The 26730-nt window shown below is 40.7% G+C and overlaps 1 protein-coding gene across 1 annotated transcript in view; it reads right to left on the bottom strand.

The window, feature by feature from the left end:
* Positions 1-5514, bottom strand: part of LRIG3 (leucine rich repeats and immunoglobulin like domains 3) — a 43658-nt gene extending 38144 nt beyond the window's left edge. The window contains exon 1 of the mRNA XM_040596843.1: positions 5063-5514. Coding sequence (XP_040452777.1) covers positions 5063-5250 — 188 coding nt within the window. The 5' untranslated portion in view covers positions 5251-5514. The remainder of the gene's footprint in view (positions 1-5062) is intronic.
* Positions 5515-26730: the final 21216 nt, after the last annotated feature.

A 26730-nucleotide genomic window follows, 5' to 3' on the forward strand; every position in this document is an offset into this window, starting at 1 on the left:
CAGGTGGCCAAAGAGGGAATGTTTTCCAAGACTCTGCTCTGGACTCAAGCACCTAATATACATCCATGCCTTCTTCCAGGTGTCTAAACCCCTACAGATTTTCCTCTTAAAGATGTAAAACCAATACTGTGAAACATTTTCAAAAATCCACAAATGCTAGTTTCATCATTATCATTTTGAGTTCTCCTGTAAATGAAGTTAACTACACTTGATTTAGAGGACTGCATCTTTCACTGTTTTAAAAATCTAGTGCAAACATTCGTCTGGCCATAGACTGGAGAAAAATCCCTTTATTTAACATCTGAATACATTAGCTGCATAGATTTGAAATTCTCATACTGCATTCTTAAATGTAAATACTGAAAAAAATATGTCATTACAAAGATCTAGACAGGAATCTAACTTGGTCCTTTAAAGCAGACAGAGTAGAGACAATTTTTACCCTTAAACTTAATTCAATATTTGGCTTTAGTCTGTGGGGATTATAAGAACTATGCAAATAAACAGCCAAAATTCAGTGAAGTTATGGCTGTTAGTACATAATATGTTACTGTTCTTCATGCTTCAGACAAGACTCAGGAATCAGTAATTATTTCAACAAAAAGCTTTCAAAGTTAGTGCTAAAAACCTGCATTTCTTCATTTCATCTAAAAACCCTGCAAAAGGTTTATTTAAAACATTTGCCTAAAGGACCTACCAGACAGTAACAGACGTGAGTAGATTTGTTCTGCTGGAGTTATAACATGTTAAAAAAAAAAAAAAAATCTGGCAGAGTTCTTAAAACTATAAAAATCCTGCAATTACAACCACTGCTGTGCATGATCACCACACTGGAGCCAGACACTTTCACTCATAGCTCAAGCTCACATCCATCTGGAGTCCATCAAGCCAACCGTGAGCGTAACAACTTACACTAGGTTTCAAACTATTTTTTTTGTGTTTGTTTTTTAACACTAAAGATATCCTCAGATTTTCCACATAGCACCTATTTTAAAAAGTACACGCATAACAAATTCCTCATTCCTGGTTTACTCACAGCAGGTTGTCAAACACAAGTTACAAAAAAATCCAAAGCAAAACAACAATAAAAAAAAGCCTCCAGACAATACTGAATCGCCTGTTTCACACAGCTGTATACATGCTTGTCTACCAATTGTTGGATAAAATATGAATTATAAATATTTTACTAAACATTTTATTCCAGTACTACTGGCATGAGAAACTCCAGGGGAAAAAAAAGCCTTGCAAGTTACATTTTTAAGTTAAGTCAGAGTGGCTGGAAGTGAACCAAGAGTTAAAATATTCGTCTTTTGCTAATATTCTAAGTGAAGCTTAAGCCTATAGAAGTTTCTGAAACTCATAACCACTGGATCTGAGGCATTTTTAAAATGTAAAAATCTATCATCCCTGTCGCAAAGCTACAAGCACATTTCAAGTCAATGCATTTCTCAACTTATCTTAAAACAAGTATGAAGAAAAGGTTTGAAAATGAATCAGTATTTTTCCTTTGTAGAAATGGAGCTGACAACGTTAAAACACCAAGATTATTACTATGCATTTTCCATTTCTGAACTTTCCTTGTCTGTTAAAACCACATTACAAGTGGGAGAAAACCTCCTCTGTGATTACTTTTGCTACTAGAATTTCAAAGATGTTAACAGTGAATGCAGTCAGAAACTTCAGAAACCAGATTTATATTAAGAAATTATTTATAACAATGAAAAGTACATGTACCTGTTCCTCACCTCAGATTTCTAGTAAGTCATTGAGCATTTAACAGGAATTGTTTCCACTTTAAGAAGCATGCCAGTTTTTGAGGCCCTTTTTAGAACCTGTTTTATGTAAGAAACTATTTTTTATATTCCATTACGAAAAGACGGCCATACAAATGTAACTCACAAGTCCCTGCGTTAGAAAGCTGAAACATAACCCTGAACATCAGTGTTTATGAGACAAAAAAATTGAAAGGAAGACCTAAAGCATAAAGGGAGAGGGAGAGTGTTTCTTCACACATTTTATAAATATAACTTTTAGACTCTAACTTAATTTACAACACTTAGTCACAATTATCATCTTCTTCCTTAGAGAACTCAGAAACCTGAGCCCCGAGTCAAATTTTAAAATGCAAATCCAGCAACAGCTTCTTAATCAGTCCCACTGGGGCCTATAGAGCTGCTAATTCAGCAGAAATCAGGAGAGCTGAAAAACAAAAAGTCAGGCTGTAGCTGTTTTAAGACACTGATCCAAAGTGACTCATAAATCAGTTTGCTATGTTCAAGTTTTAGTCTGGAAAATATTGAAAAACAGCTGTGAAAACCATACGGCCCTTTTTTCTGGCAATTATGGTAGAGAACTAGTGGATTTATAAAATGTAAATACTAAAGATGTAATGCAAACACAAGTGAAAACCATATTTCAGACTTTCCCTCCTGCCCCACCAACAGTTTTAGCATTCCTCGGTGAACCTGACGAAAGGTATGGCAGTGCCACCAGCAGCTTGCTTGCACGGAGGACACTGGTCAACACTCTTCCTCCCTCCATCCTTCCATCTCTGGCTCTGCTATAGCAGCTTTAGAAAGCCACATTTTTGCAATCTCAGGACACACATCCTGAAAGTAAATGGAAATCTAACTTCAAAACTGTTTTTACACAAAGCCATTACAAATTGTTACCAGTTTTCAGCGGACTCCTATCTTCCATGAAGGCAGAGTTACAGAAGATGGTATTTTTTGTTAAAATCATAGTAAAGCTCACAATTCTAGCCTGTTTACACCCCATTTTGTGAAGCCACTTCCATACAAAGCAGTAGCCTCACACTTGCCACCAAAAAGAAGGGGACATAATTTGGTACTCAGGCTCATTTTTATTTTTTTTACTTCCCTCCCTGTCCACTCGGAGGTCACACAGCCCTTCCACAGGAGACACTCCCATTTTCTTTCACTGGGGAATTTGAACACAAAAGGCAAGAAAGAGTGAAATGGAGCTTCAAAAAAACCAACTTTGTCTGACCCACACTCCATCCAGGCGAGTAGAGTGATGGGCAGAGGAAGGTGTAAAGCCCAACACATAACTAGACCTTCTCAGGCACAAAAGCTTTCACTCTCCTGCCTGGGAGATCTCACTTGCATATGTTGAGAACATGGTGTAATAGTTGTTGTTTTCTAAAGAGGATTGGAAAACCTGCAATAAAACTACTAGCCTTTGGCTATACCCGCTATGGACTTCCATGGAAAACACAGTAAACATATACCAATAAAATTCATAAACAGTCTTTTACAATTTGTAAGAGCACAGTTTGTTGCAACAATAACCCGGGCTAGTCAAACCTTTTTTGCATATGTAAAACTGAAACACATTATAATCTCATGGATTGTGCAATCCCAGCTCTCAGTACTGGGGTAGCTGGAGGTAACAGACAACGCTGCACTCTTCCTTCTCATATTAAGAGGGGAAGGAAGAAAGAGCAGGGTACTTCTAAGGCATTTGACACAAACAAAAGAAATATTTACACAAAAGCGGCCAGACCACATGGTTTGGTGACACCTACAAAGATGTACTCCTGTGAGTTTAAGAGCAAGTGACACAGCTGTCCAATGAGTAATCAATCACAGCAGGGTTTCTTACAACAGACCAAAGCTTATTTATACAAGTGGAACTTATTTTCTCACACTTTTAAAGGAATGTGAACTTACATAAGGACAATTTATACTACCAAGGGAATTCTAATTAGAAAACCTTCACTGTGCTAACAAAAAAGCCCTGCAATGTGTTTTATTGTCTCTCAGTAACATAAGTGGAAAAGACAAATTTGGATTACCGCTAATGCAAAGTGGGGGTTTTAAAGCAACTCTAGAAATGAAGGTTGTGTCTTTTCCCCTTGTTTTTTTGTTTAGCATTGCTGTCACACCTGAATTTTAACTTAAGGCAGCTAAAGTCAGCTAAGCTAAAAAACTAAGCTACGAAGCTTAGCCTACTATCAAAAAACCCTTAGATTTTGTCAGAAAACTTATGCTTGCATACTCAAATAGTTCAAAAGAACAGGATGGATGAAACATAATAGGAAGCAAAACCAGTTGCTGAATGTAAAGCAGATCCTGTATTTGATTTGTATGCTTAAAACACATAAGCCAAAAGAAAGAAGAAAAAAAAAAACAAGAAAAAAAAAAGTTTCTTTCCCCTCACACTTTCCTATACCACTTCTGGAAATATTCAACTCCCAGAGCCATTCCTATGTTCAGTTCCATATGGTGTCAATACAGCCATCCACATTTCATGCGTAAAGCAGCATGACCTCCAGACGAGGCAATTGAACAGAATTAGCCACAACTAATTGAAAGTCGTCCTGTTTACTTTAAAGTCTTTATCTCAATCTGCTTTGGAAATGTAATAGAAAATTAATACGACTAATACAGAAGATCTTTGAGTGACAAGAGATTAAAAACAAATGTGAAAAGTCCCTCAGCTATCCTCAGGCTCCCATAATTTATGCTTTGCCCATAAAAGTTTGTCGCCGAAAGTAGATTTTCTACAGATGCCACTTCAGCACGCGCAGCTGCGGCTCCAGCGATCCCGCGCCACCGCGCCGCGCGGGGCCAGCTCCGGGGTCACCCGAACCAGCACAGCCAACACCGTCGGGGAACGAGGACGGAGCGCTGCACAAAGAAAACCCAGCGCAGTTTTCCCGACACGCAATTCAGCATTAACTTGATGATGACTGCACGCTTTCCAAGAAAGTCATCCGAACTTTTTTCCTCCCTCGCTCACAACACCGCACGGCGCTCCCGGGCCCGGTTTCAGTCCGGGCGCTAACGCCACCGCCCCGCGGGGCCGCAGCCCGCCCGGGGCCGCTGTCCCGCTGCGGCCGCCCCCGCTGACAGCTGGGCCGCCGGCCCCCGGCGCTGCCCCCGCCCGCCCCGCGCCCCTCGCCGCCGGCACCTCCCGCCTCGCTGCGCCACGGAACCCCCCGCACAGCCCGCCCGCGGGCGGCACCGCGGCCCCCGCCGGGCACCTCGGCCCCCAGGGGCGGCCGGCACCCCCGGCCCCCCGCCGCCCCAGTACTCACAGCTGCACCGCCCCCCGCGGCAGCCGCTGGGGCAGCCGGCTCGGCTCCAGGCGGCTGCAGGCGACGAGGTGCCCGGCGCAGCGGCAGGGCGCGGGGCAGCGGGCGGCGGCGCGGCCCCACAGCAGCAGCGGCGGCAGCAGCAGCAGCGCCAGGAGGGCGGCGGGAGCCGCGCGGGGCCGGCGGGGCATGGCGGGCTCGGGGCCGCCGCGCTCCCGTCCCTGGCGCTGCCTCACTGACGGAGCGGGGTGCGGCGCGACCTCCCGCCTCTCAGCGCGGGTGGCGGCTCCCGCTCATGCCCCGGAGCCGCCGCCAAGGGGGGAAGGCGGGGGCGGGGGGGTGTAGAAAAAAAGCGGAGGGAGCAAGCGGGATGGGGGTCCGCAGCGCCGCCGGCCGCCAGCCACTCCGCAAACTTTCCGCCGCCTCAGCCCGCCTCCGCGCGGCCGGGGGAGCCCCGAGCGCGGCCCGCCCCGCCGCAGCCCCCTCCCCCAGCCATGTGACAGCCGCAACCCCCGCCCGCCCCGCCGCGGTCGGGGGCGGCCGGCCGGCCTGGCCGTACGGGGCCGGGGCAGCGTGTGGGACGGTGGGCCGGGGCGCGGGCGAGCTGGCGTCGCGCCCCGCAGCTGCCGGGCCGCCGCGGTGCCACCCCGGGCCCGCTGCCCGCTGCCGGGGGGGCGGACGATGGCCGCCCTCGGAGCACGGCGGGTGCACGTGTGGGCCCTTGCCGCCTTCCCCGGCCGCGGTGGGGGGGCGGCGACGGGCAGCGGGCCCGGCGGGCCGCAGCCTCGGGCCCCGGGGCCCTGAGCGTCGCCCGCGGCCTGCGCGCCGGGGCACTGCCCGTGCGGGGTTTCCCTTCACCGCCGCGGCCGTCGGGGCAATCCAGAAGCCGCTCTAGGTTCCCAGCCAAGCCTGGGGTCACTGGCATGTAAAAGGTGAGTTGAGGTTAACTCCTGCCTTCCGGGTCCTGCGCGGCTAGTCCAGACACCGTAATTAAGCCCATTATGTTCCCCACAGGATCCCAGTTCCAGAGGTTCAGGGAAGTGGGCAGGGCGTACAGATTCCACATCTCTGAGGTAATCTGTGTAATTTAAGTAAATACCTATTGTTCAAGTTCCATATGTAAACCCAGACCCTGCAATGGATTCAATTACTGTAGGCTTCGCATACCCCGCTCTGCCTCGGCAGACACCGGGCTGCGCACAGACCCTGGGCTTTCCTTCCCACCTCTGTGTCAGGTTCACCATGAAACTTGCAGATCCAAGGTTCACCATGAAACTTACACATTCCAAGGTTCACCATGAAACTTAAAAGTTCCAAAGTTCACCATGAAACTTACATGTTCCCTGTAGACATCCTAGGTGCTGGGAACCTGGAGCTCCGCTATCAAGATCTGTAAGGCTGAAACTTTGTCCCTGTTTTTGTTGTTCCCATATGTATCTCGGGACACAGGTTAAATTAAAATTTTAGTCAGGAATCACGGATTTGCAAGCCAAGCAGGCAAGTCCTGAGTTGACTACAAACTTCCACGTGCCCCAGTCAAGGTGGCTGTTTCAGGTGCGTAGGGTGTGCTAGAGTGGTGTGATGTGTTGTCAGCTTGTGCTGCAGTGACCAGTGGTGCTCCTTAAGGAAATTCCTGTGGGAAAGCAAACAAACACTGCAGGTACGCACTTTTTTTTCTACACATCAAACAAGCAAAGAAACAAAATGCAGGCTAAAATTTAATTATTTTATATTTACAGGTTACTCTCATTTATTTGTTGTAAATGAAAACTGCCTCAGCAGCATCGGCTGTCATAGTTGTTCAGTTTCTTTGCAGCTGCTTTCTTCCTTTCAAAAACGTTAGGGTGACATTAGATCAACAAAGCCTGTGAAACAATGAACTGTTCTAAACAGCCGGTAGGGCAGTGCCAAATTCAGATTTTCAAAGCTATCCATCATTAGCCTTACCTGTTCCCATTGAAGTCAGTGGGAAAGTTCCTTCTGTTTCAGAAGTGCCAGCATTTGTTCTTGACAATGTTGTGTTCATATTTAGGTAAAATATGCCATACCTGCTACTTTAGTGAAGTGACCAAAAATTCAAGAGGAAGACCTTCATGTTTATATTGCTTCAGAGAATTATCGAGCACCTCACTAAAATTAAAATTGATTTAAAGTAACTAAGCCTTGTACTACAGTTCCCAAAGTGCACAGCAAAGGGCCTCTTATTTGGGAAAAGTGAGCTTGTCTTGTCTCCAGTGTTGGCAAAGGCAGTGATTCACGAGAGAGTGGCAACAGTCATTAAGTTGTCAGTTTTAACATCCAAGGGAAAGAAAAAATAGAAAAAAAGTATTTTGAACTTACTTTATCGTAGCAATCAATAATACACATGCTGCATATGTGAACTATGGAACAAGATAGAATCTAGAAAAAGAAAGCAGAAAAAAGGAGGTGAAAATGTTGAAAAGGGCAAGAACTGGTTTTTGTAATTCTGAAAACCACTCATGCAGTCATGGGATATTGTGCCCTTAGAAAAACCTAATGCATATTTAGTGCTAATAATACATGAGCCTGTTTTAAATTAAGCAAGGTAAATCAATTCAGAAAATTAATCCATTTTTCTTTGCAGCTTCTTTTCTCAAAATACTCAATAAAACGTTTTAAAATGGATTATACTATGAATTCTAAAATGCTTGTATGCTGTACTTTAGAGCCCATGACAGAAAGTCTTTCTTCCCACGGGGAGATTTGCTCTTTTCAGAAGTCTCAGGGACTGATTCTGTACCTGATATGAACGCAGCAAGTGCTGGAAGCCCCCAAGCCCAGGGGTCTGTCTTTTCATCTTTAGTTTTAGGTTGAGAGTGCACCATGACTGTACATAAGCAAATACAAATGTGTCCTTCACGTGTCTGGCTGGACTATATTTGCCCTAAGTGTGTATCAGAATGAGAGGTGTCATGTTCCTCCATCCTATTATCTCTGCATGTAGCAAGGGATTTCTGCCGACCCTTGTTTGGCATCAGCATGTATCAGTGTACATGCATATTCAACAGGATTAAGGGACTGATTTGACTGAAATCCATAAAAAATAATAACACCACCTCCCCACACTTCAGTTCTGAGTTGGAATAATTCCCCATCCAGTTTTCCATGTAGCTGTGCAAGGAAGAGAACTTATTCATAGTGGTTACGCAAAGGCAGGCCCTTTTCCGTGGCAGTCTGAATATAGGTCAGCCTGAGGGGATGATGTTGAGGAGGGGGAAGCGGTGGCTGCAGAGGAAAATTCTCATAAAACTAGACCCTCAAGCTCTCTCCTTGGCTAATGAGATTAGTTTCCTTCACGAAACTGGGGAGCATAGTAGTCTGGGTGACTTGGGAGTGGAGGAAGGGAGTTGGCATAGTGAACTGTAGACCCTTCACTGGGATGTTGTGTGTTGACTAATGTTGTCTTTTTCAGTCCCTGATTATTTTAAATCAGATAAACAGGCATTTACAGATTCAAGTCCAAACATATGCTGTTTAAAATATGCATTCACTTTAGGCAAAAGACACACCCAGAAGCTGTCTAAGTATGATTTTTCTACATATCATTAATGCATTGAAATCAGGCACTGCTTTCAAGTAACCTACCTCCACAAAAGGTCAGCCTTAAATCAGGCTGGGTTTGGCAGATCATTGAAAGTAATTTACCTATTGGTAAGTTAAGCAAAACCAAATTAAGATACTATGCATTTTCTGTTCTGAGTAAAAATTAGAACATCTTTTATAACATTAATAACTTCAACATTTTGTTTAATCTAAATTAAGGGGGTTTAGTCAGTTTTTAAAGGATTCTCAAGCTACTACAAGAGAAAATTACATATAGATATATGTATTTATATATAGTTATATCTGCAGGATTTATATCAGAAGGTCCAAAGAAATGAAGTTACATCTGCTGAATTATTATGTCCATTAAGTCCACCCTGGGAATTAAGAGTCCCCTTATGTATTCCTGGATCACCAGGTAATCCAAATCTGTGTCTAGTATGCATTTCAGATTTTCTACTTTTCATGGGTAAATAAAACGATTTAGGTAGTGTTCAGCAGCAAAAAAGAGAAGCAAAGCAGAACAACATTGCTTGTGCCCTGACACATCTCAGTTCTGACAGAGTGAGATAGAAATCAATGGCCCATCTATCCACTTTCCTGTCAGTAAATTGCCCGATAGGAGTACTGGCAGAATTAATGTTCTGCCTAGTTATTCCTAAACTTCCCCCATTCCATTTCTAGTCAAAGAAGCTATTTAGGACTATCTGGGAGAAGGAAATGAGGAGTCCATCCTCTCAAGATCATCACTCCCTATTGCAAGTTCCCCAATTTAATCCATTAAAGAAGAAAAAAAAAAAAAAGGCTAATAAAACTTTTTCTAAAGCCACAGCTGGAGAGAAAGATGGACCAGTGAGACCCATCTTGCTTAGAAAAACAGAAGTGGAGCAGGACATGGTTTTTGTGGAAGCTGCTTGCATACATGAAATAGCTTGCAGAAGGCAATAGGTTTTGCCTCAGGCAGCGATCTGAAAGTTACTAGAGGGTCCCACAAAAAGTCCCTATTGGATGCAGAAGACCCTTTTCACTTCTTTACTTTGTGTGTGTGTAAACAAAAATTTGATCCAATATAATGGAATATTTTTCATGGAAATTAATCTAAATGCAAAGGTTTCCCACCCTCCTTCTGCCCATTGTGTATAGCAGTTGTTATTACTTTTAGTTTATAATAGCACTAAGACTTCATGACCATTGCAATTTCACTTGCATTAGAGTAAAGCAATGAAATGTTCTTAAATAATTTCTTAGTAATTGTGAATCTCCTGCTAGTGTGTCATAAGTCCATGGTGAATATCCTAAGGTGCATACAGCAATTTAATTTTGGTAGTAATTATACTTAACTTTATGTGATCCAACACTGAAACCATGAAAATCAAATTATGCATAATTTGAATGCACTGATTACAACCAGAAAAAACATATGAATTCTTTCTGAAAACTTTGCCTAGGGCAGAAAACGTTCAGCTTTTATAGAATTCTTCCAAACAGTGAATGTTTGCCTCCGTTACAAATAAACTTAAACATCCTAAGGCAATCCACATTAGTGACAATTGTTAATGTCTTCAAGTCATGTCCTGCATGGGGCTAAGTGGGAAGTTAAGTGCATGATTGGACGGACAATTAAACAATCAACATCTACAGTGATGTAACTTCAAAGAGGAAAAAAGAAGAGTTAGCTTTATGTCATTAAGGAACGCTCAAGTTCAAATGTTGTCAATTTGAATAAAAATAAGTAGATGTATTTTCAGCATGGTGCTACTGTAATAAAACACCTGCCAGGTCTGTTCTACTCGTTGTTTTAGTTTGTTGGGTTTTTTAAAATAAGTATATGTTTCGTGGTAAGAAAGATCAAGAAGTGGCCAGAAAGGGAATCCAAAATAGATGCTCTGCCAAACCTAGCGGTGGCTCTCCCAGACAATAATGTCTTCAGTTCTTCCCTCCTCCCCTTCCTTAGCGTGGGGGTGCTACTGCACGTAGAGCTTGAACACATGTTCCCATCTGCAACAGGGGTGGAAGTTTCTGCAAAGGGATGGTCCGGGTGCTTAGAAGATATATCTACTTAAATCGTCATGGGCAGATGTGATAACTTTTTTGTCTGTTTTGCAGCCCCCCGTGTTAAGAATTCACCACGGTTAGGTGTGTAGCTCTCATTGAAGTCAGTGGCTCAAAGGATCTCACAGTGAGAAATCAATTGGAGTTAGGGCCTAAATCTTTGAAGAATTAAGGTCTGATTGGCTGTTCTGGGGGGGGAACAAGCTGCAGCTGGGACTCATCTTGTGTAATTTTAGCAATTTGGAAGTTTGGTATCTAAAGCAGTTGTCTTGGTTTCTTCTATAGTCAGTTGAGGAAGATGTATCCAGACAGTGATTACTACCTTTCTAAAATAAGCAATCAAGGCATTTGGAATGAATCAACCTCTGGAGGATTTTCTCCGTTGACTAGAAAGAGTCTTATACCTAGTTTAGACTAGACCCTGGGTTTTTAGACGGTTCTCACTATGTGCCTTCAAACATACACATTAAATAGCTAAATAGACTAATATGTAAGGGTATTTCTCAAACTTTTTCTATCATAGATACCTTAAATGTCGTTGTAACAGTAATAAGCAAAATTTCTCACAAATATGAATTATTGTAGGTTTTAGTTTTATTGCACTGCCTTAATAGTTTGCTTTGTTGTTGGCTGATATAATAAATTGTGTTAAGGATTTATTAGCAGGTTAAATCTTATCAGATTTAGTAAAACAAAAGGGAAGTGCTGTGCTTAAGTATCAGGTACAGATACAAAATCAGGACCCGTAAAAGGATCTAGTAGTGCATCACAAACTAAATAAATATATGTCAACAATGAAACATCAAAGAAGGTGTTTTGGGGTATATCAGTTGGGATTTTCTATGTGAGAGAAAGAAATAACGTTCTGGTGATGAGTACTATATCCCATTTTGGGGGTCGGATATAAAAGGAGAGGAGTGGTGAGGAATGGAGTGGAGAGGGCTACAGAAAGCTGTACAGGCTCAGGAGGACCCAGTGTACTAGTTCTAACAAAACAAATACTCAGTGTCACAGCACAGCAAGCAGCACTTGAGATTTTGCATAAAGCTGTCCCACTGCCGTCATTGGGAAACCAGTAAGTCATAGCAGACTGTAATGTTGTCTGGACTTGCTCCCCCTTTGTGCTGTCTGCTGCCTGTTGCTTTCCCAATTATTTTATAAAACAAAATAAACAAGCACTGTCCCAGTAAGAAATTGGCCAAACACACATTGCATCACTTCCACAACTGCTCAAGTGGTTACTTGCAATAGCTGTGTTTGCCAATAAAGTCTGGCTTTCTGAGCCAGAGCATCAAAGAGCAGGATGGATCAGGCATCAGCAAACACAGCCTACTGATGGGGCTGGGCTGGGCACCCGCTATAGCCCAGCCTGAGTTGCAACAAACACCAGTGCTGTGCACCAGCTGGCCAGATCGGTGAACAATGGTCTGCAACATGGTCTTTGTATTAATCTTGTTAATATGGAATTGGGAGAAACTGCAAGGGTTACTAGTATGAACCCTGTTCATGGCTCTGCCACTGTTTGGGAATTCTATACAAGCAAAACTTGTGTGGCTTCTTTTACATCTTTCTTTTTCTTTTCCACATCTTTTTCTGTGGCTTCTTTTACATCTTTCACATTCAGGCAACACAGTTTGGGAATCCTCTGAAATGCAGATGTCACCTTCCATTTGCTACCCACTAACACTGGGTGGTTGAGGTTTGTCCATTTCTTAATGGCCATGGCACTTCTTTTGCCTCTCAGGGACTTTGTCGAGTGGGTTTTCTGCTAGGGTAAGCTATGAGAGCCATCAACACACATTTCCATGAATGTTGTCCGGTGTGAAGTTTTTCCTTTGTTGTTTTCCCTCCCAGGTTTGTAGCCTAGTCATTGCGCCTTCCACTGGCCTCTCTACACTCTCCAATCTATCAAAGGAAATATTTAGCAGTGCAGAGTGTTGTACATGTTAAATCTTGAAATACTTCTCTGGTTGTGTGCTGTCATCTCCAAACAAGAAACTTCTGGTTCAGGGACTCTCCTTGCAGTTGTGTTCTCTATTGCTGTTGCAGCTTACGGAGAGGAAATAAACAGGATAAAAGGGTGCAATGCTTTAGCATTGCTACAAGGCAAGTAGCTCAGTATACGGTTCTCTTTGGACTGTACCGACCTTAGTAGTAGAAAAAGCAACCTACCAGAGAGATGCCAAGAAGTGTCAGCATCCTACCACATCCTAGGTGGAAAGGAAGGCACAGTGCCTTGGCCCACATGTACAGTGTCAAAATCAAAGCAGTGCTACCACATACATGGTCAGGCTGGGCACAAGTCTGGCAGCCATGATTAAGAAACCATGGTTTTCACTGAATTGTAGATACTGGATAATTCAGTTATCCTTTGAGTGATTTATAATCAGAAAAGTCTCCATAATGTTGGCTAAGCTACTTCTATAGTATGAATTCCCCCCCCCCCCCCCCCTTTTTTTTTGAGGTGGGAGGGGGAAGCTAGAAACTAAAATAAATAGGAAGAAGTTTGCTGATCATTTTAAACTTTGATAAAATTACATCTTATTTTAATCATAATGAAAAAAAATCTGCCACTAATATGCCACGTTATCCACAGTAATATTTTTTCATTCTGATTTTTTGTTAGAAAAAACCTGCTAAGCACAAAATTACTTTCCTAGAATTCTGATAAAATCACACATACACTCACCAAGTGCTACATGTGAGTAATATTTTAGTTATGCCACTGATGTCACTGAGATGGAATTAAAAGTGCTGAAATTTTCATTGATGGATATTTCACGGCAGCTGTGAGCAATGTGTTTCTCAGTGACTGTAATTCTCCCAGAGCAATGTTAAACCCTTGGACTTGTATCTTATTAGTAAAACAATACAATTAAAAAATAATATCAAAAGAGATCTAGCCAGGAAGCTTAGCCTTGTGTATATTTCAGTTTGTATATAATCTCCTCAATTATAAATAAATGTGCTTTTTACATATATATATATGGCTGCATGTCATAAAAAATAAACCATGAAGTATGATAAAATAAAACCAGTAAGAAGAGGGCATTCAAAGTTAAAACTAAACCCATAATCTCTTACATGGCTTTTGAATGTATGTTGTTGTCTAAAAAATGGCAACAGTTAAATATGAAGTGATAGGCTTTTTTTGAATTTTAAGTATAGCTGCCTGACTTCTTTAGCATTTTAAATATTTTAAACTTTAATGTTTTCCAAATACTTCATTGTCTGATTTATTTTCTTAAACATCTTTTCAAATTAGGTATATATTTAATTATAAAATACTTTAGACCAGCTCACACAAATGAATAATTCTACCAAAGAGGCTACAGCTGACTATTTTGCAAATGCAAACAATCTTTTGTTTTTGTCATCATTATTTAGTGTTGTACACTGATCTCCAGAGCTGTAACAGACTATTGCAAAAAGCCCTGATACAGAAGATAATTTAAGCATCTATTTAAGAAAGTTTGGGCACAGAATGGAAAGCCCACTGTGGTGAGAACCCTTTTTGACCAGAACCCCTTCATGTGTTAGGATCTGAGCGTGCAGACATTGGGTAAAGCAGACTTGACTACAGTTGGTGGGAAAGTCATTATACCTGCAAGCATTCTGTAAGCATGAGTGGCCCAAAGCTGACTCTAGTTTTACTCCTTCAGCAAATCAGAATTGCCTGAATAGCCTTTAGCCTGTGGCCTAAGGGCTTTTCCATACCCACAGGCAGCTATCCAAGTGGGGAGGATGAGGGAGTGCAGCAGAATATCCCTGTGAAGGATTCCTCACACTGTTTTCTTAAGCAGCAGTAGCTTTGGATTTTCCCATCCAGCACACTGCCTGCTCAGACCTGCCCCTACTACCCTTTCCGTGGTGTGAGCACAGCTGCTTTTGTTGCCTTACAGGAAGCCAGATCGTGATTTTTTGTTGGAGTTATTTTTAACCTGGCTCTGTTCATTTGTTTGGTTTGTCATTTGGCCCCACAAATGATGCTGTGTGCCATAACATGAACAGGGAATAAGGCGCAAGGCATTAGGGGTCCTTAGGTACACCCTAAGCCGTTGCCACTGAAAACAACATATCAAATAAATTGAGGCCTGAAGAAGCTCATTTAATGTGGTGGTTAATCTAGGGTTTGGGCAGTGAGTCTGAGATTAGCAATGTCACAGTCCCTTGAACTTAAAATCTCTCTCTCTTCAAATGCATTCAGTATTTTTTCCATAGATAATCTTTGTGCTTGAAACTCCCCTGGCTCAAAGGTTGTCTCCCTCCACTGGTTTAACTTTATCCTGGATCATCATGGATCTATCTGTGGTTCAAACAAAACTGGTATAAGATCCTAAAGATAGCATTAAGCATCATGCTGTCCAGTTTGGCAGCATACAGTCAAATATTCACACTTGATCTGGCTCCCCTGAGCACTTCCATTTACTCCAGTAATGCTTAGGTCTGGTATTAACGATCATGGAACCTGCAGTACCAGAAAAACAAGCTCATTTTCATAAGCCTCACAGACATTTGTATTGCCAGTAAAAAATGTATAGGGGGCTCAAAAATTGAAAATTAGTTGAAAGCAAACCAGACGGTATGCACCAGTGCTTCTCTGTTAAGTTCTTCCATTTCTAGAGTTGTAGAAGCTTGTCTGAAGCCACAAAGTTTGCATGTATGGTACAATTATTTAATGTATGTGTTTTTATCCTGTTTTTTTTTATTTAAATTGTGTGCAATTAATGCTCAGAACACCCATTTTTATATTGTGCCTGCAAATTCGTATATACACACATTTATATATACATATACACACAAATATATTTTATATGTACTTTAACTTTTTGCACACATGATATTTAACTTCATGTGCTCCGCGCATTTTTGTCAGGAGGAGTACGGTAGATTCCAAGCACAGCTGGTACAGCCTTCAACTGAGACTTATCTATGGCAGCCTCAGGCTCAGCAGCCTGGCAGGAAAACCTGCAAATCCTGCTGCACCCCACATACACTTCTGTCACTTGCAGTGCTGATAGAAACATCCTCTCTGCTGGGGCGTTAGAAGTTCCCAGATGAGGAAACTTTGCTTCACTCTTTCAAACTCACCAAACTGTTACAGAACTGCAATTTTGATCTCTTTGATGCTAAACTTGGAATATTTGTTATTGCCACACATACAGTAAATAAACATCAAGAAAAGGTGATGACACTGAAGCTAATGGTTGTTTTATTGCATGCCCTTAAAGAGGCTGTCATTTCTCCCCATCAGAATAATGCTGTTCTGTCCCGTAGTAAATAGCACAGTGCTATCTCATAGTGGCTAACAGTGACCTTAAATACAGTCCTACAGCTCCCACCGATTTGGTGAATTATTCTGCGAACATATTTGGTCCATTCCAGGAAATGAAGTACAACACTCAATACACTGCATCACGAAATCTGATTTATTTGGGTTTTTTAAATTGATCTGTCACAGATCAGGTTTTCAGCTGGAAACTTCAGGAAAGACCAGCAAAGGGTCTGAAGAGACATTGGAGAAAAATGTCCTGCAGGATGTGAGACTTGTATTCCTTGTTTTCATTTGTGGTCTCAAAGAATTTGTGTTATGTATGTTTATAATTGATAAAGACTTCAAACACAAGAGAGGACAGCAAATAACAAGTGTAACCTGGAGATATTTGAAATAGAGACAAGAGATAATTTAGGCCTCTGTTCTGCAAACAGTTATACACATGCTTAATTTTAGGAGTGTAAGTGCTCTTTTTAATTCCAGATCAAAAGTCACACAAAGGCATGGGAGTGGTGTTTTCTGAAGGAGGTTAATCGTACAAAAATCAATCTATATAGTGAGTTTTATTCTGAAAGTTAGTTTGCAATACAGGAGAATACTCTGAAGATAAGAAAATTAGCACCAAAGTAGGTGTACAAGTGAAAGATCAGGGAAGTACACTTCTGAGCTTACCACGCAGCTAACAAAAGACTCGATCTTATTTCACCCAGCAGGACATTTGACATTTTCCTTTCATTAAATTCGTATGAAGAGGTGGTTGTGACAAGCCATTTAAAAGTTAAGAAGCCTTTGCAAATAATTATGTTTACTTGTAGGAAAGAGGCAGAGTATCCCTATGTGACATGGAATAACAATTATAACTGGGCTTTTTAAAAGGTATTTATCTGCTATTTATTTGCTTTTTGAGGTTGCCTTTGACTGAGAGTTCGTAAGAGGCTTTCAGGGGCCGTTTCCAATGCATAGTACTAATTAGAGCTCCAAAGAGCAGGCCTATTAGCGCTTACTTTTGCAAAGTGCGAGACAATTTGAGATGCTGAATGCTCTCGGTGATTTGTCATTTTGGGGCATTACGGAGCCCGCGGGTGTTACGAATATCCGAGCTCTAGCACAAAGCGGCTGTCGCGATCCGTGTGGGTGTCGTCGGGGGGCGATAGGCGCCCGGCTGCGCTCTCATGGAAGTCCCTGGGTTGTTTGTTGCCTGCTGCTGGGAGAATAAGAAAACCCCCTGAATAAAGCGTTCAGCCAGACAGTATAGGTAGAGAATAAATGTGTTACTAAGCACTTTTTCCATTCTGAAAATAATTATGTTTGTACAATTAACCACACTTCAGCTATTAATCACTTTTGATTTTTCAAATTCCATTATCATATACCAACAAGTAAAGACATTCCCTTTACTTGGGAAGACTCAAGGGTCTTCACTATTTAAAAGCTGATTAATCAGCATATTAAAGGACACTAATCCTTCTAGAAAGCCTCTTGGTAATTAATTACTTTTTCAGACCGTCATTGGCAGCTTCAAGTCTTTTTATTCCTCTGAGCTCCCTGCACCAAAAAGCTTTTGGTATGTGAAATGTTTGCACCTTTTCACATTAGCTGAAAGAGGTAATAAAGATGTGTTTTAACTAAACAAATGGGAGACCTGTTGTGAAGGCTTAAGATGTTTATCACCTAAGAAAGAAAATAAAAAAGGTCTTCTAACACTTCTCTTTAGATGTTACTTCAATTTTAAATTAATTTCGGAAGACTGCAAAATACTGGAAGAGAATAGAAAGAGGAAATTAAACCTAGAAATTTTTTTAAGTCAATGGGTTGATTGTCACTGTAAGGATTTTAGAAACTGTGAACTTGTAAAAAAACCTTTTTTTTCTCCTTAAGGGATAGAGCAAACTGGAATAAAAACAACTGCATTTACATACTGAACGGAGGCATGATAAAACCAGTTGCACTTGAGGACTGCAAGGGCTTGACCCCTGTAGGTTTAAAAGGAACCTCTAGTAAGAGTTATTGAGGGAAAATACTGTTATGGAAACCAATCTTATCTCTGGTTGTGCTGGTGGGAAATTGCCAAATAATCCGTTACTCAAATGTTTTGCTTTCCACCATTCTACCACTGAAAGGGGAGGACCTTGTTTAGGGGAACAAGGTTTTGTATTTAAATAATGAGAACACACAAACTTTTGGTAATAGAATCTTAAAAAAAAAAAAAACAACAAAAAAACCCAACCAAACAGCACCACCAGTTAAATGGAAATAACGGGCATCAGTAAGGAACTTGCAGTGCTTCAGTTTAAACTGGTTTATTTCCTTGTTTCTCAGCCAAATATTCCATTAATCAGACAGAAGATGATTCCAGGGAAAAGAATGGAAAACAGATCGTAAATCCTTGAGTCTGAAGGATGAATTGTGAATAGGCAGATGCCCATTTGCTTCACGCAGGTTTTGTGAACGCTCAGACTTTTGAAAGGATGGAACTCATGCAAGGACTAAGGACCATGTGCTTTAGAGACAGTCATTTGACAGGAAACTTGTCAAAGCTGAACAAAATAGGTGTAAATCCTCCACCAAACATTTTTTTTTCCTTCTTAATGAAATAAGCAAGAAAAGTAACTTCCTTTGCTGTTTCTGAGTTGAAATTCAGTAACTAAAGTGCTAGTACATGTATTTTCAAACTAAACAAGACCTATTCGCCAAACGTGATAATTTTCAAGCCAAGGCAAGTCAAAGGTATAAAACAGCTTGAAAAAAGGGCTTCATAGTGGATGCAAACCTAATTACAGATACTCTATTGCCTCTCCAAAATAAACATATAACAAAATAATAAGTAATAAATATGTAGTAATTACCCCATACCTGCATATAATAAATCAGGTATTTCAGTGCAGTGACTGATGGTGGTCTCTGGGAATCATGTAGCCTGTGGAGGTGTAAGTTTGTTTCTGAAATAATTTTGTCAAATGTCAATAGCAATAAAAGGTTGTGCTTTGTGTTTAGACATAGGTACGTATTTTGAGATTCTTTGATTCACAAGAATGAGGAAAGCTAGTGTCCAGCTTAGAGCCTGTTCACTGTGTTCAGTGTAGTCCCTGCAACATGGCCACGCAAGCTGGCTGCCACATGCTAAGATCCCCCAGCAGCTCTGGGTTGCAGCCAGGTAGAGTGGCAGCAAAGTTATCTGTGCTCCAAGCTTTGAAGCAGGCATTCCCTCTTCCTTGGATTTTACAGTGGAAATATGTGGGGTCAGTAGGGGAGGCTCCTGTGGCTAGCAGATGGGCTCCCTCTCCTTCTGCTTTCCATCTCTAAAACTTTCGTTATCCAAAGGCAGGAGCTTCCACAGAGTGAAGAGACATGAGGTCATGGAGAGGCTATAGATATCTGTAGACAGATCCAATAGGTCTCAGTTCTCTCCCTTACATAAGCAGAAAAGGCTGTCTTAGCCTCAGGCAAAAATATGTTATAAATTGATGAAAATTTTATGTACAGAAAAGTAAAATCTGCATTTTCAAAATAATTTTGAAAGGGAACTACTGATATCCTCCTTCTCCTCCCTCCCTCCCTCCCTCTCTTAAAAACCTTTAAAAAAAAAAGCAGCACATACTTAGAAGTGATGTATAGAACGAAGTCACTCTCTGAAAAAAGGCAGAGAGTTTATCTCTGTGCTTTAAGATAAGTAAGGACATTGTTCCACATATATTTTCTAGATTATGAAACTGATGAATGCAGCTTCCATTCAGTCATGCAAGAAAGACCTCAGTACAGAGTTCTAGCATGTAAGTAAAAACTCAGTTTCCAACTGTGCCATTGACTTCAAATATACCTTTGAATAAGTGATTTAGGCCCATAGAAGCAGTCAGGTACTATAAATTAAAATTAAATTCCTAATCCCAAACTACTGTTATAAAAATCCTGCCTAGGTTTTGGTTACTGGAATTCCTTGGTGCATGCTGCACACTGCTTGCAGCAGCGTGCTAAGAACCGATACTTATTTTGTAAGCAGTTAATTCACCAAGCAAGGATTCAGAGATTCTTAAAGAACACTTTCTTGTAGACAAACATCTGCAGCCAACATTTGAAAAACTTATGGTGACTTTCTTAACCATTTCCCTGCATCTGTTGACATTTTCTTCATTGATTTCCACATTTGGTTGCTGTAAATCTGCCTCAGTGTAATTTAAATCCTAATACACATACAAACAATTGACTCTGTTTCTTAAGGAATACTCTCACACTTTGTTTTCACCTTTGGATGAAGAAGAAAAAGTGCTTGCTGCCTCCAACATGACCATCGGAACTGTCTTGAGAATCTCATGGACAGACCCAGAAACATCCTCTTGTAGCACTAATGTAAAGTATGAGGTCTGGATTGGAGGTGTTTCCAAGATGCTGTTTTTGGAGCATGCACGTCTTAATGCTGATCCTTTTTCAGAGAAAATATAAACAGTCCTCATTGCATACTTTTTATTACATATCCCCACGGAGTTAGTATGAGCTCAGCATGTACTTCTTGAACAGCTTTGTGGCAAGGAAACCACTCTCCACAGTTTAGGAAGCAACTAAAGAACAGTTCTGGGCTGTATCCCTCCATTTGAGTTGTACATCTAAGTTCACTTCATAACTACTGTGTGTTTTTTGTGAAAGCCTTTCGTGACTTGCTGGGGCCAGATAGCAGCGGTGTGCAGATGTTCTAGGAAGCTATCCTTTCCCTTCATGCCATCATGGTTTTACTAGACTTCTCTATCTGTTTGTTTGAATCCCATTTAATGTAGCCTCTGGCTTGCTCTTGATGTTGTTTGCTGTTATCTGATGTCGTTTGCAAGTCTTGCAGAAAAATCAAAAGCATTGAGTGTCACCAGTCATTGAGATTCTTGTTACATTCAGATCCTGGCCTTGGCCTAGCTACATATGAGAAGACCAGTCACTGGTAACTCTTCGTTGCTTGCCTTGCCTACTGCAGGGCAATCTGCCATGTGACTCCCATGTTCTCTGTTCCAGTGCAGCTTGGGCTTCCACATTCCCCCATTCCTTAAGAGCTGTACCCAGATCTGCTGGCCTTGCATCTTTGGATCATTATCATCCCCCATCATTTACTGTTTTTTTGTTCTGTCATTCATTCTTCTGCTAGAGTGTATAAGGAAAACATTGTTCTTTGATGAGTTTGATAACCACTGTGACACTCCAGGATGTCTTGCAACCCTGTCTTTATTTGCTTTCAAAGCACCTATTAGATGATAGTTTGTGCCTAATTTCCCAATTGACACTGACTGATTTGTGTTCAACTGCAGGGCATGGAGGCCTGTTGTCTCAACAAGTCAGGTTTGCTACATTTTTTTCAAAGATCAAAAAGAGAGTCTGCCTGAATTGTGTGTAAGCTGAGAATCAGTCCATACAAGTAGAAATTATGCTAGGGAAGTGCAAAGAAGCAGTAAGAAACTCTTGGTCAGCGAGGTGTTAATGGTCTCAACACAATCAGAGCAACCCATTGACAGACTTTATAAGCAACACAGACTTTTTCACCAGTGACATTAGTTTTGCCCTCCATCCAGTCCACTTCCTAGAAAATGCAGTACTAATCTGTTGCTATCTTGTAGTTTCTGTAACTTTTAATCATGAAAAGATCTATTATAGATCTCCTAGTTCTGTTGACTGCTGGACTGTGAATATTTTTTCATAGATCTTAGCATGCTACTGATTTAGCATTTCTGCTTGTAAAGTAGCTGTTCACCCAGTTCATCTCAGGCATACCTCTTTCTCCACATGCGATGAATGCATTTGTGTCAACTTCCAGATACTCTGGAACTACTGCTTTATACCTGCCTTTTTAAACAAAACTGTCTTGTAGCTTTGTGTGTAATAAAGACTAACCTCCTGAGGCGTTTGCTCCTCGAGACATGGCTAGCTCTGGAGTATGAAATTTTCTACTGTCTGCCATTCTCAACACTTTCAAAAGAGAAACAAAATTATTGCATTTTGCATATATATTCTGTTTTATAGAGCTGGAAGAATACTTGTCTCCAGAAGGCATGCTTTGATGTGTATCTCTTGTCATTAGTAATGCTGTTAGTGAGTTGTTCCTTATCCCTGCAGCATAACGCTAATGTTTCAGTAATGAGAACTGTGCTTAGTCTTGCAGTATGCAGTGTTCTTTTTTTGATGGTTACTGGTGATGAGACCACCTATCCCACTAACTAAACTCTTTCCAGAAAACATGACCTTGGGTTTTCATTCGGTGCTAATGGTGTGCCAGGCAGTGCAGTTCTAGCTGTCCTGTAGGGATTGTGTACACTGGGACTAACACTTTGCTTATGTTCCGTTCTTATGCCTCTGTCTGCTTTTACACTGCATAAATAACTGCCTGAAGGATACATTGATTTCTCATAGGTAATTGCAGTATCTGAAAAGATACATCACCACAGTCTGTTCTTTATTTTTCTTCTGGGCACTGCACTCATGGCTTTCTGTGTCTCACTGTCTAACTGGAATCTGAACATAATTTTCCCCCAGTTTGCTTTCAGCCTGGTATTTCTACTTTAGCACCCGTGTAGGCATCTGCTGAAGCTTGGTGCTGTTATCATGGGCTGCTTCTCTCCATACCTCTCTCCTCCAGTAATAAGAATGTTCCTACCTGCTGTCTTGATTCATGGGAGTCCCCTTGATGCCTGCTTCAGTTTATAGTGAACATCTTCTGGGGCTGGGATGATGCCCATTTGCATTCATATCAAGTGCTACCGGCCAAGAAGCGTGGGAAAGGTTGTCAGATGGTGGGGTGGCTTATCTGGCCTGACAAACAAGAGCCCATTCTTGATGAGAGCTGGTCGGAAATTTTCCAGTGAAACTTGCTTTATTGGAAAATATGGGAACTGCTGTGTATCGCCCAGGTGGCATGTCTGCTCAAAACTGAAGGCAAGAGACCCACCACAGAATAGTCTGGCTGGTATCACATCAATGGAGAAGAATATCCTTCATACCCATGCTTTGCACAACTAGTTCTTCGTGCAATCCTGTGGATGTCTGAACGACAGGATGACTAAATACTCAGTCACACCTCTTCAGACCCTCATGGTGCAATTGCTCAGATTTGTATAAGCATTTCAGGAAAAAATCCAGAGCTCTTATGCCGTGCTTACCTCTCACAGGTACTGGCTGCCCTGCTGTTTTCTTTACGCTTGTTTTGATCAAAACCTCCATGCTGAAAATCTCCCTTTTAAAAGCTTTTCATTAAAAATTAATTTTCTCTCTCAAGAAAGATCTGAAGCTGTGTTATATTTTCTTAAAATTATCTCAAAATCCTGGATTAAATCTATCAGTGCCCTCATCACCAGATGCATTGCTGCTTTCTAAATTCTCAATATGACATTAAGATACAATGGAGTTCTGGTTTTCATACTTTCAATTATAGGTCATATATTTTCTGTCTTTGTTTTGCTTTCCACAATATGGAATTGTACCATCCTAGCCAAGACATTTGCAGTCAGTCTGTCTCTGTCTTGTGGTCTTTATCCTTGCTTATTCTCTAGGAATAACTTCAAACTGCAAATTGAGGAGGGAAAGTTGGCTCCTTGATTGAAACAGTTTGTGTTATTTCTACAGATAGATCAAGAAATCTTATTTGATAACAGTAATATTTACTGATGTCATCACTCCTAGACTGATCCATAATACTTATTCTTACATAAATCATGAATTTATAAAAGGTACTTTCTCTGTCATCTTCTAGAATATGAACCATTGCTGATGGAAGCTCAGGAAAACCAAATACAGTGGAATTTTTGAATCATGCAGTAAAAATATTTTCTAATTCCAGAGGAAAGAGGCAGAAGTACCTTTACTATTGTGTATGAAACTCTAACATACTGCAGTAACGATACAATTTTTCATGCAGGATATGTTTCCAGGACTTTGCTCTCTCCAGGGGTAGCTGCAGTTCTCAGATGGAACTGACAATTTTAATTTTTTTATATTTTTCTGGTTTTGTTGTTTTACTTAATGCAGCTTATATAATAAATAATAAAATTACTTATTCCAGAAAAGAAAATATTGTCTCTGTTTCCCTGTGGAAAACATAACACTTCACATTTTCTTTAAGTTTGGAAACACTGAGCTGTTATTTGAACTTGTTTAATAAAGGGGAATTTCTGATACTGGCGGAGAATAACTCTGGAAATATCTTTCTCTCTGCAGTAATCTTTAAAGATTTAAATTGCTAAAGATACTCAATACTTTCAAAGTACCATTGGCATTTTCACTTTTCAAGTTTCCATTTGTGCAAATATGAGAAAACGAAGGAATGCATTTTTCTGCTTTGTTCCTTTGCAGAATTTCAGTGCCTCTTTGCTTCAGCTTGTTCTTTTAGCTCTGTTTGCCTGTGTAACTTAAAACTGAAATGGAAGTGAATGGTTTGAAAGAAAGATATTTGCTTAACAGCTAGTGGCTCCAACTAAAAAAATCTGCAGTGTCGCATTACTATCACACAGTGGGTGAGGCAGCTCGGGTCTGACTGCAAATATTATAAAGCATTGGATACTTCTTGTTTAAAATAGATATTTTCTTGAGTCTTCTGCTGTGATTTTGGTAATATTTTTTGTGCTTTAGCTTATGTTTTCCTAAAGAAATTAAGTTTAGGCAGTCCTCCTGCATTTTTGTCGGTCAGATCATTCCCTATGATTTTTGAATTTATATGTTTTAACCAAGACAGAGGATGAGCAGGTTATATGCCACTAAGTTTCCAGAAAATAGGCAGAAGAGAGGGACCATTCTGAGTGGAATGAAGAGAACGGTTGAGGTAGTGATTTACATTTAGTAGATAAATGAGAACTCACACAGAGCAAAGCTGTTAGACACTGTTAGAAAGCACCCTCTGAGATGGAGAACATGGCATTTGCCTTCTTCAGTTTATAAATTTACAATATGGTCATCAAGTCAAACTCTCACAAGAGTCAACAGGGAAATATAAGCATTCATGGAGCTAGACTGCACTGATTTTGTTGACTAGATCGCCACTAATCATAGGGAGTGCACTTTTGTCCCCATTTTCCCTGCTTTAGTTCTCATTGCAGATGTATTCCAGGAGTGCACTCAGGAGGCTTCTGTTATTTAATGGGCATTTGGTGCACAGGACCAGACTAGAAGTAGTCCAAAATAAAGATATCTGAAATGCATGCAGCACCAGCTTGCGTCTACTGGTCCATACTACTTGCTCATGTCATGTGCATGTAGAACACAGGGTTTTCTTCAACAAATGACTGCAAAGGTATACTTTTTGTGCTCTCTTTATGGCTAGATCATGTCAATTTATGTGTCATAGTGTTTTTCTGTGTTCATTCTACCTAGAGTCAGGCAAATCAACTGTAGTTACACTCAGTATTGGGGTATTTTCCCATTTTCTATTGCTCTGCTGCAATTGCTATAGCAACAGAGGGTATGTTAAAGTAGTCCAGTTTAAAGGATGTTAACCTCTTTTTTGTGTCTAAATGAATTTTATGGTAACAAATTTGAGGTCTATTTATTAGAACTGTTCCACTATTGCTACTGTAACAGAATAAAAACAAATGATTCTAGTATCAAAAGTCTTTAGTTATGGTGCCGAAGAGACTTTCCCCACAATAACAAGTCTAAGATTTTTTATCTTTTTCATTCAAAAAGAGACCCCAGGTATTTTTGCAGAGCTGAGTTTTGAGTGTTTGAAGTATCTAGCTTGGGTATGATTTAAAGCTGCACAGGTAGGTAGGTTTAGGTAGAAGCCTAAATCTGTTACAGTTAATGTAACATCTTAAAAGAGTTACTCAAATCACTTACATTAGCCTCCATTCTCATACAAGGAACATATGATGGAGAAAGGACCGTCTGGCTCATAAAGTCCATTCCCTTGCACGCAGCTGAACATAGATTTACTCAGTTCCTAGTTTCCAAGTCCTCAAATTTTTGTAGAGTCAAATGTTTAGGCTCTTGAGGAATTGGTGACCTGAACTTTCCCTTCTTTCTGTGTAGGAGATGCAGATGCATAGTTGTCTATGTGTATATCCACAAGTCTGGTATGATCCAGGCATGGGTCACCAAGGCTTTTCTTGTTGGTTACTGCCACTGGCAGCATGATGTCAGGGTATACCACACAGCAGTGGCAGCTCTGCGTGCTGTGCCTGCATGTATAATAACTTCATGTGTGACTCACGGATCATATCCGTACTACAGCTTGATTTGTGCTGTACAGTGCAAAAACCCCATACTTGCAGGTTCTTTGATGCAAATTTATGACTCCACACGTTTCTAAAGAGGAAAAGAGTCACCAGTACAATTTAGAGCAAAATATGGTTCTTTGCCCTTGGAGTAATAACAGAATGGCTTGTGTTTATAGACTCTTGTTTGGGAAAGTCTGTTGCATTAAAGATTAAGTTACATATCATGTGAGTAATGTTCTGCATATTCCAAATACACACATGGACTAGTAAGGAAAATCAGTGAGCAATTCAAACAACACATTATTTTGACATAGAAGATCCACTGGTAGGAATGACAAAGAGGTAAATAGCTAATTCTTTTTTTTTTTTTTTTTTTATCATAGAGCTTTTTTGTTTCTCCTTAAAAATTAAAATGGGGAAGGTTAAATCACTGGCCTTGAAAAGTAATTAGAATGTAGAATGAAAAAGAATATAGGGAGAAAATAATAAAAAGACATTATTTCTATTTTCTGTTCTGAAATCTTCATATATTTCTCTATTATTTTCCATTTTTCATTACTGCTTTTTCCTGGAATAACTTCATTTGACTGTATACCACTGATGAGTCT

The sequence above is a fragment of the Falco naumanni genome, chromosome 5 (assembly GCF_017639655.2).
Source record: "Falco naumanni isolate bFalNau1 chromosome 5, bFalNau1.pat, whole genome shotgun sequence".
In the NCBI taxonomy this organism is placed as follows: domain Eukaryota; kingdom Metazoa; phylum Chordata; class Aves; order Falconiformes; family Falconidae; genus Falco; species Falco naumanni.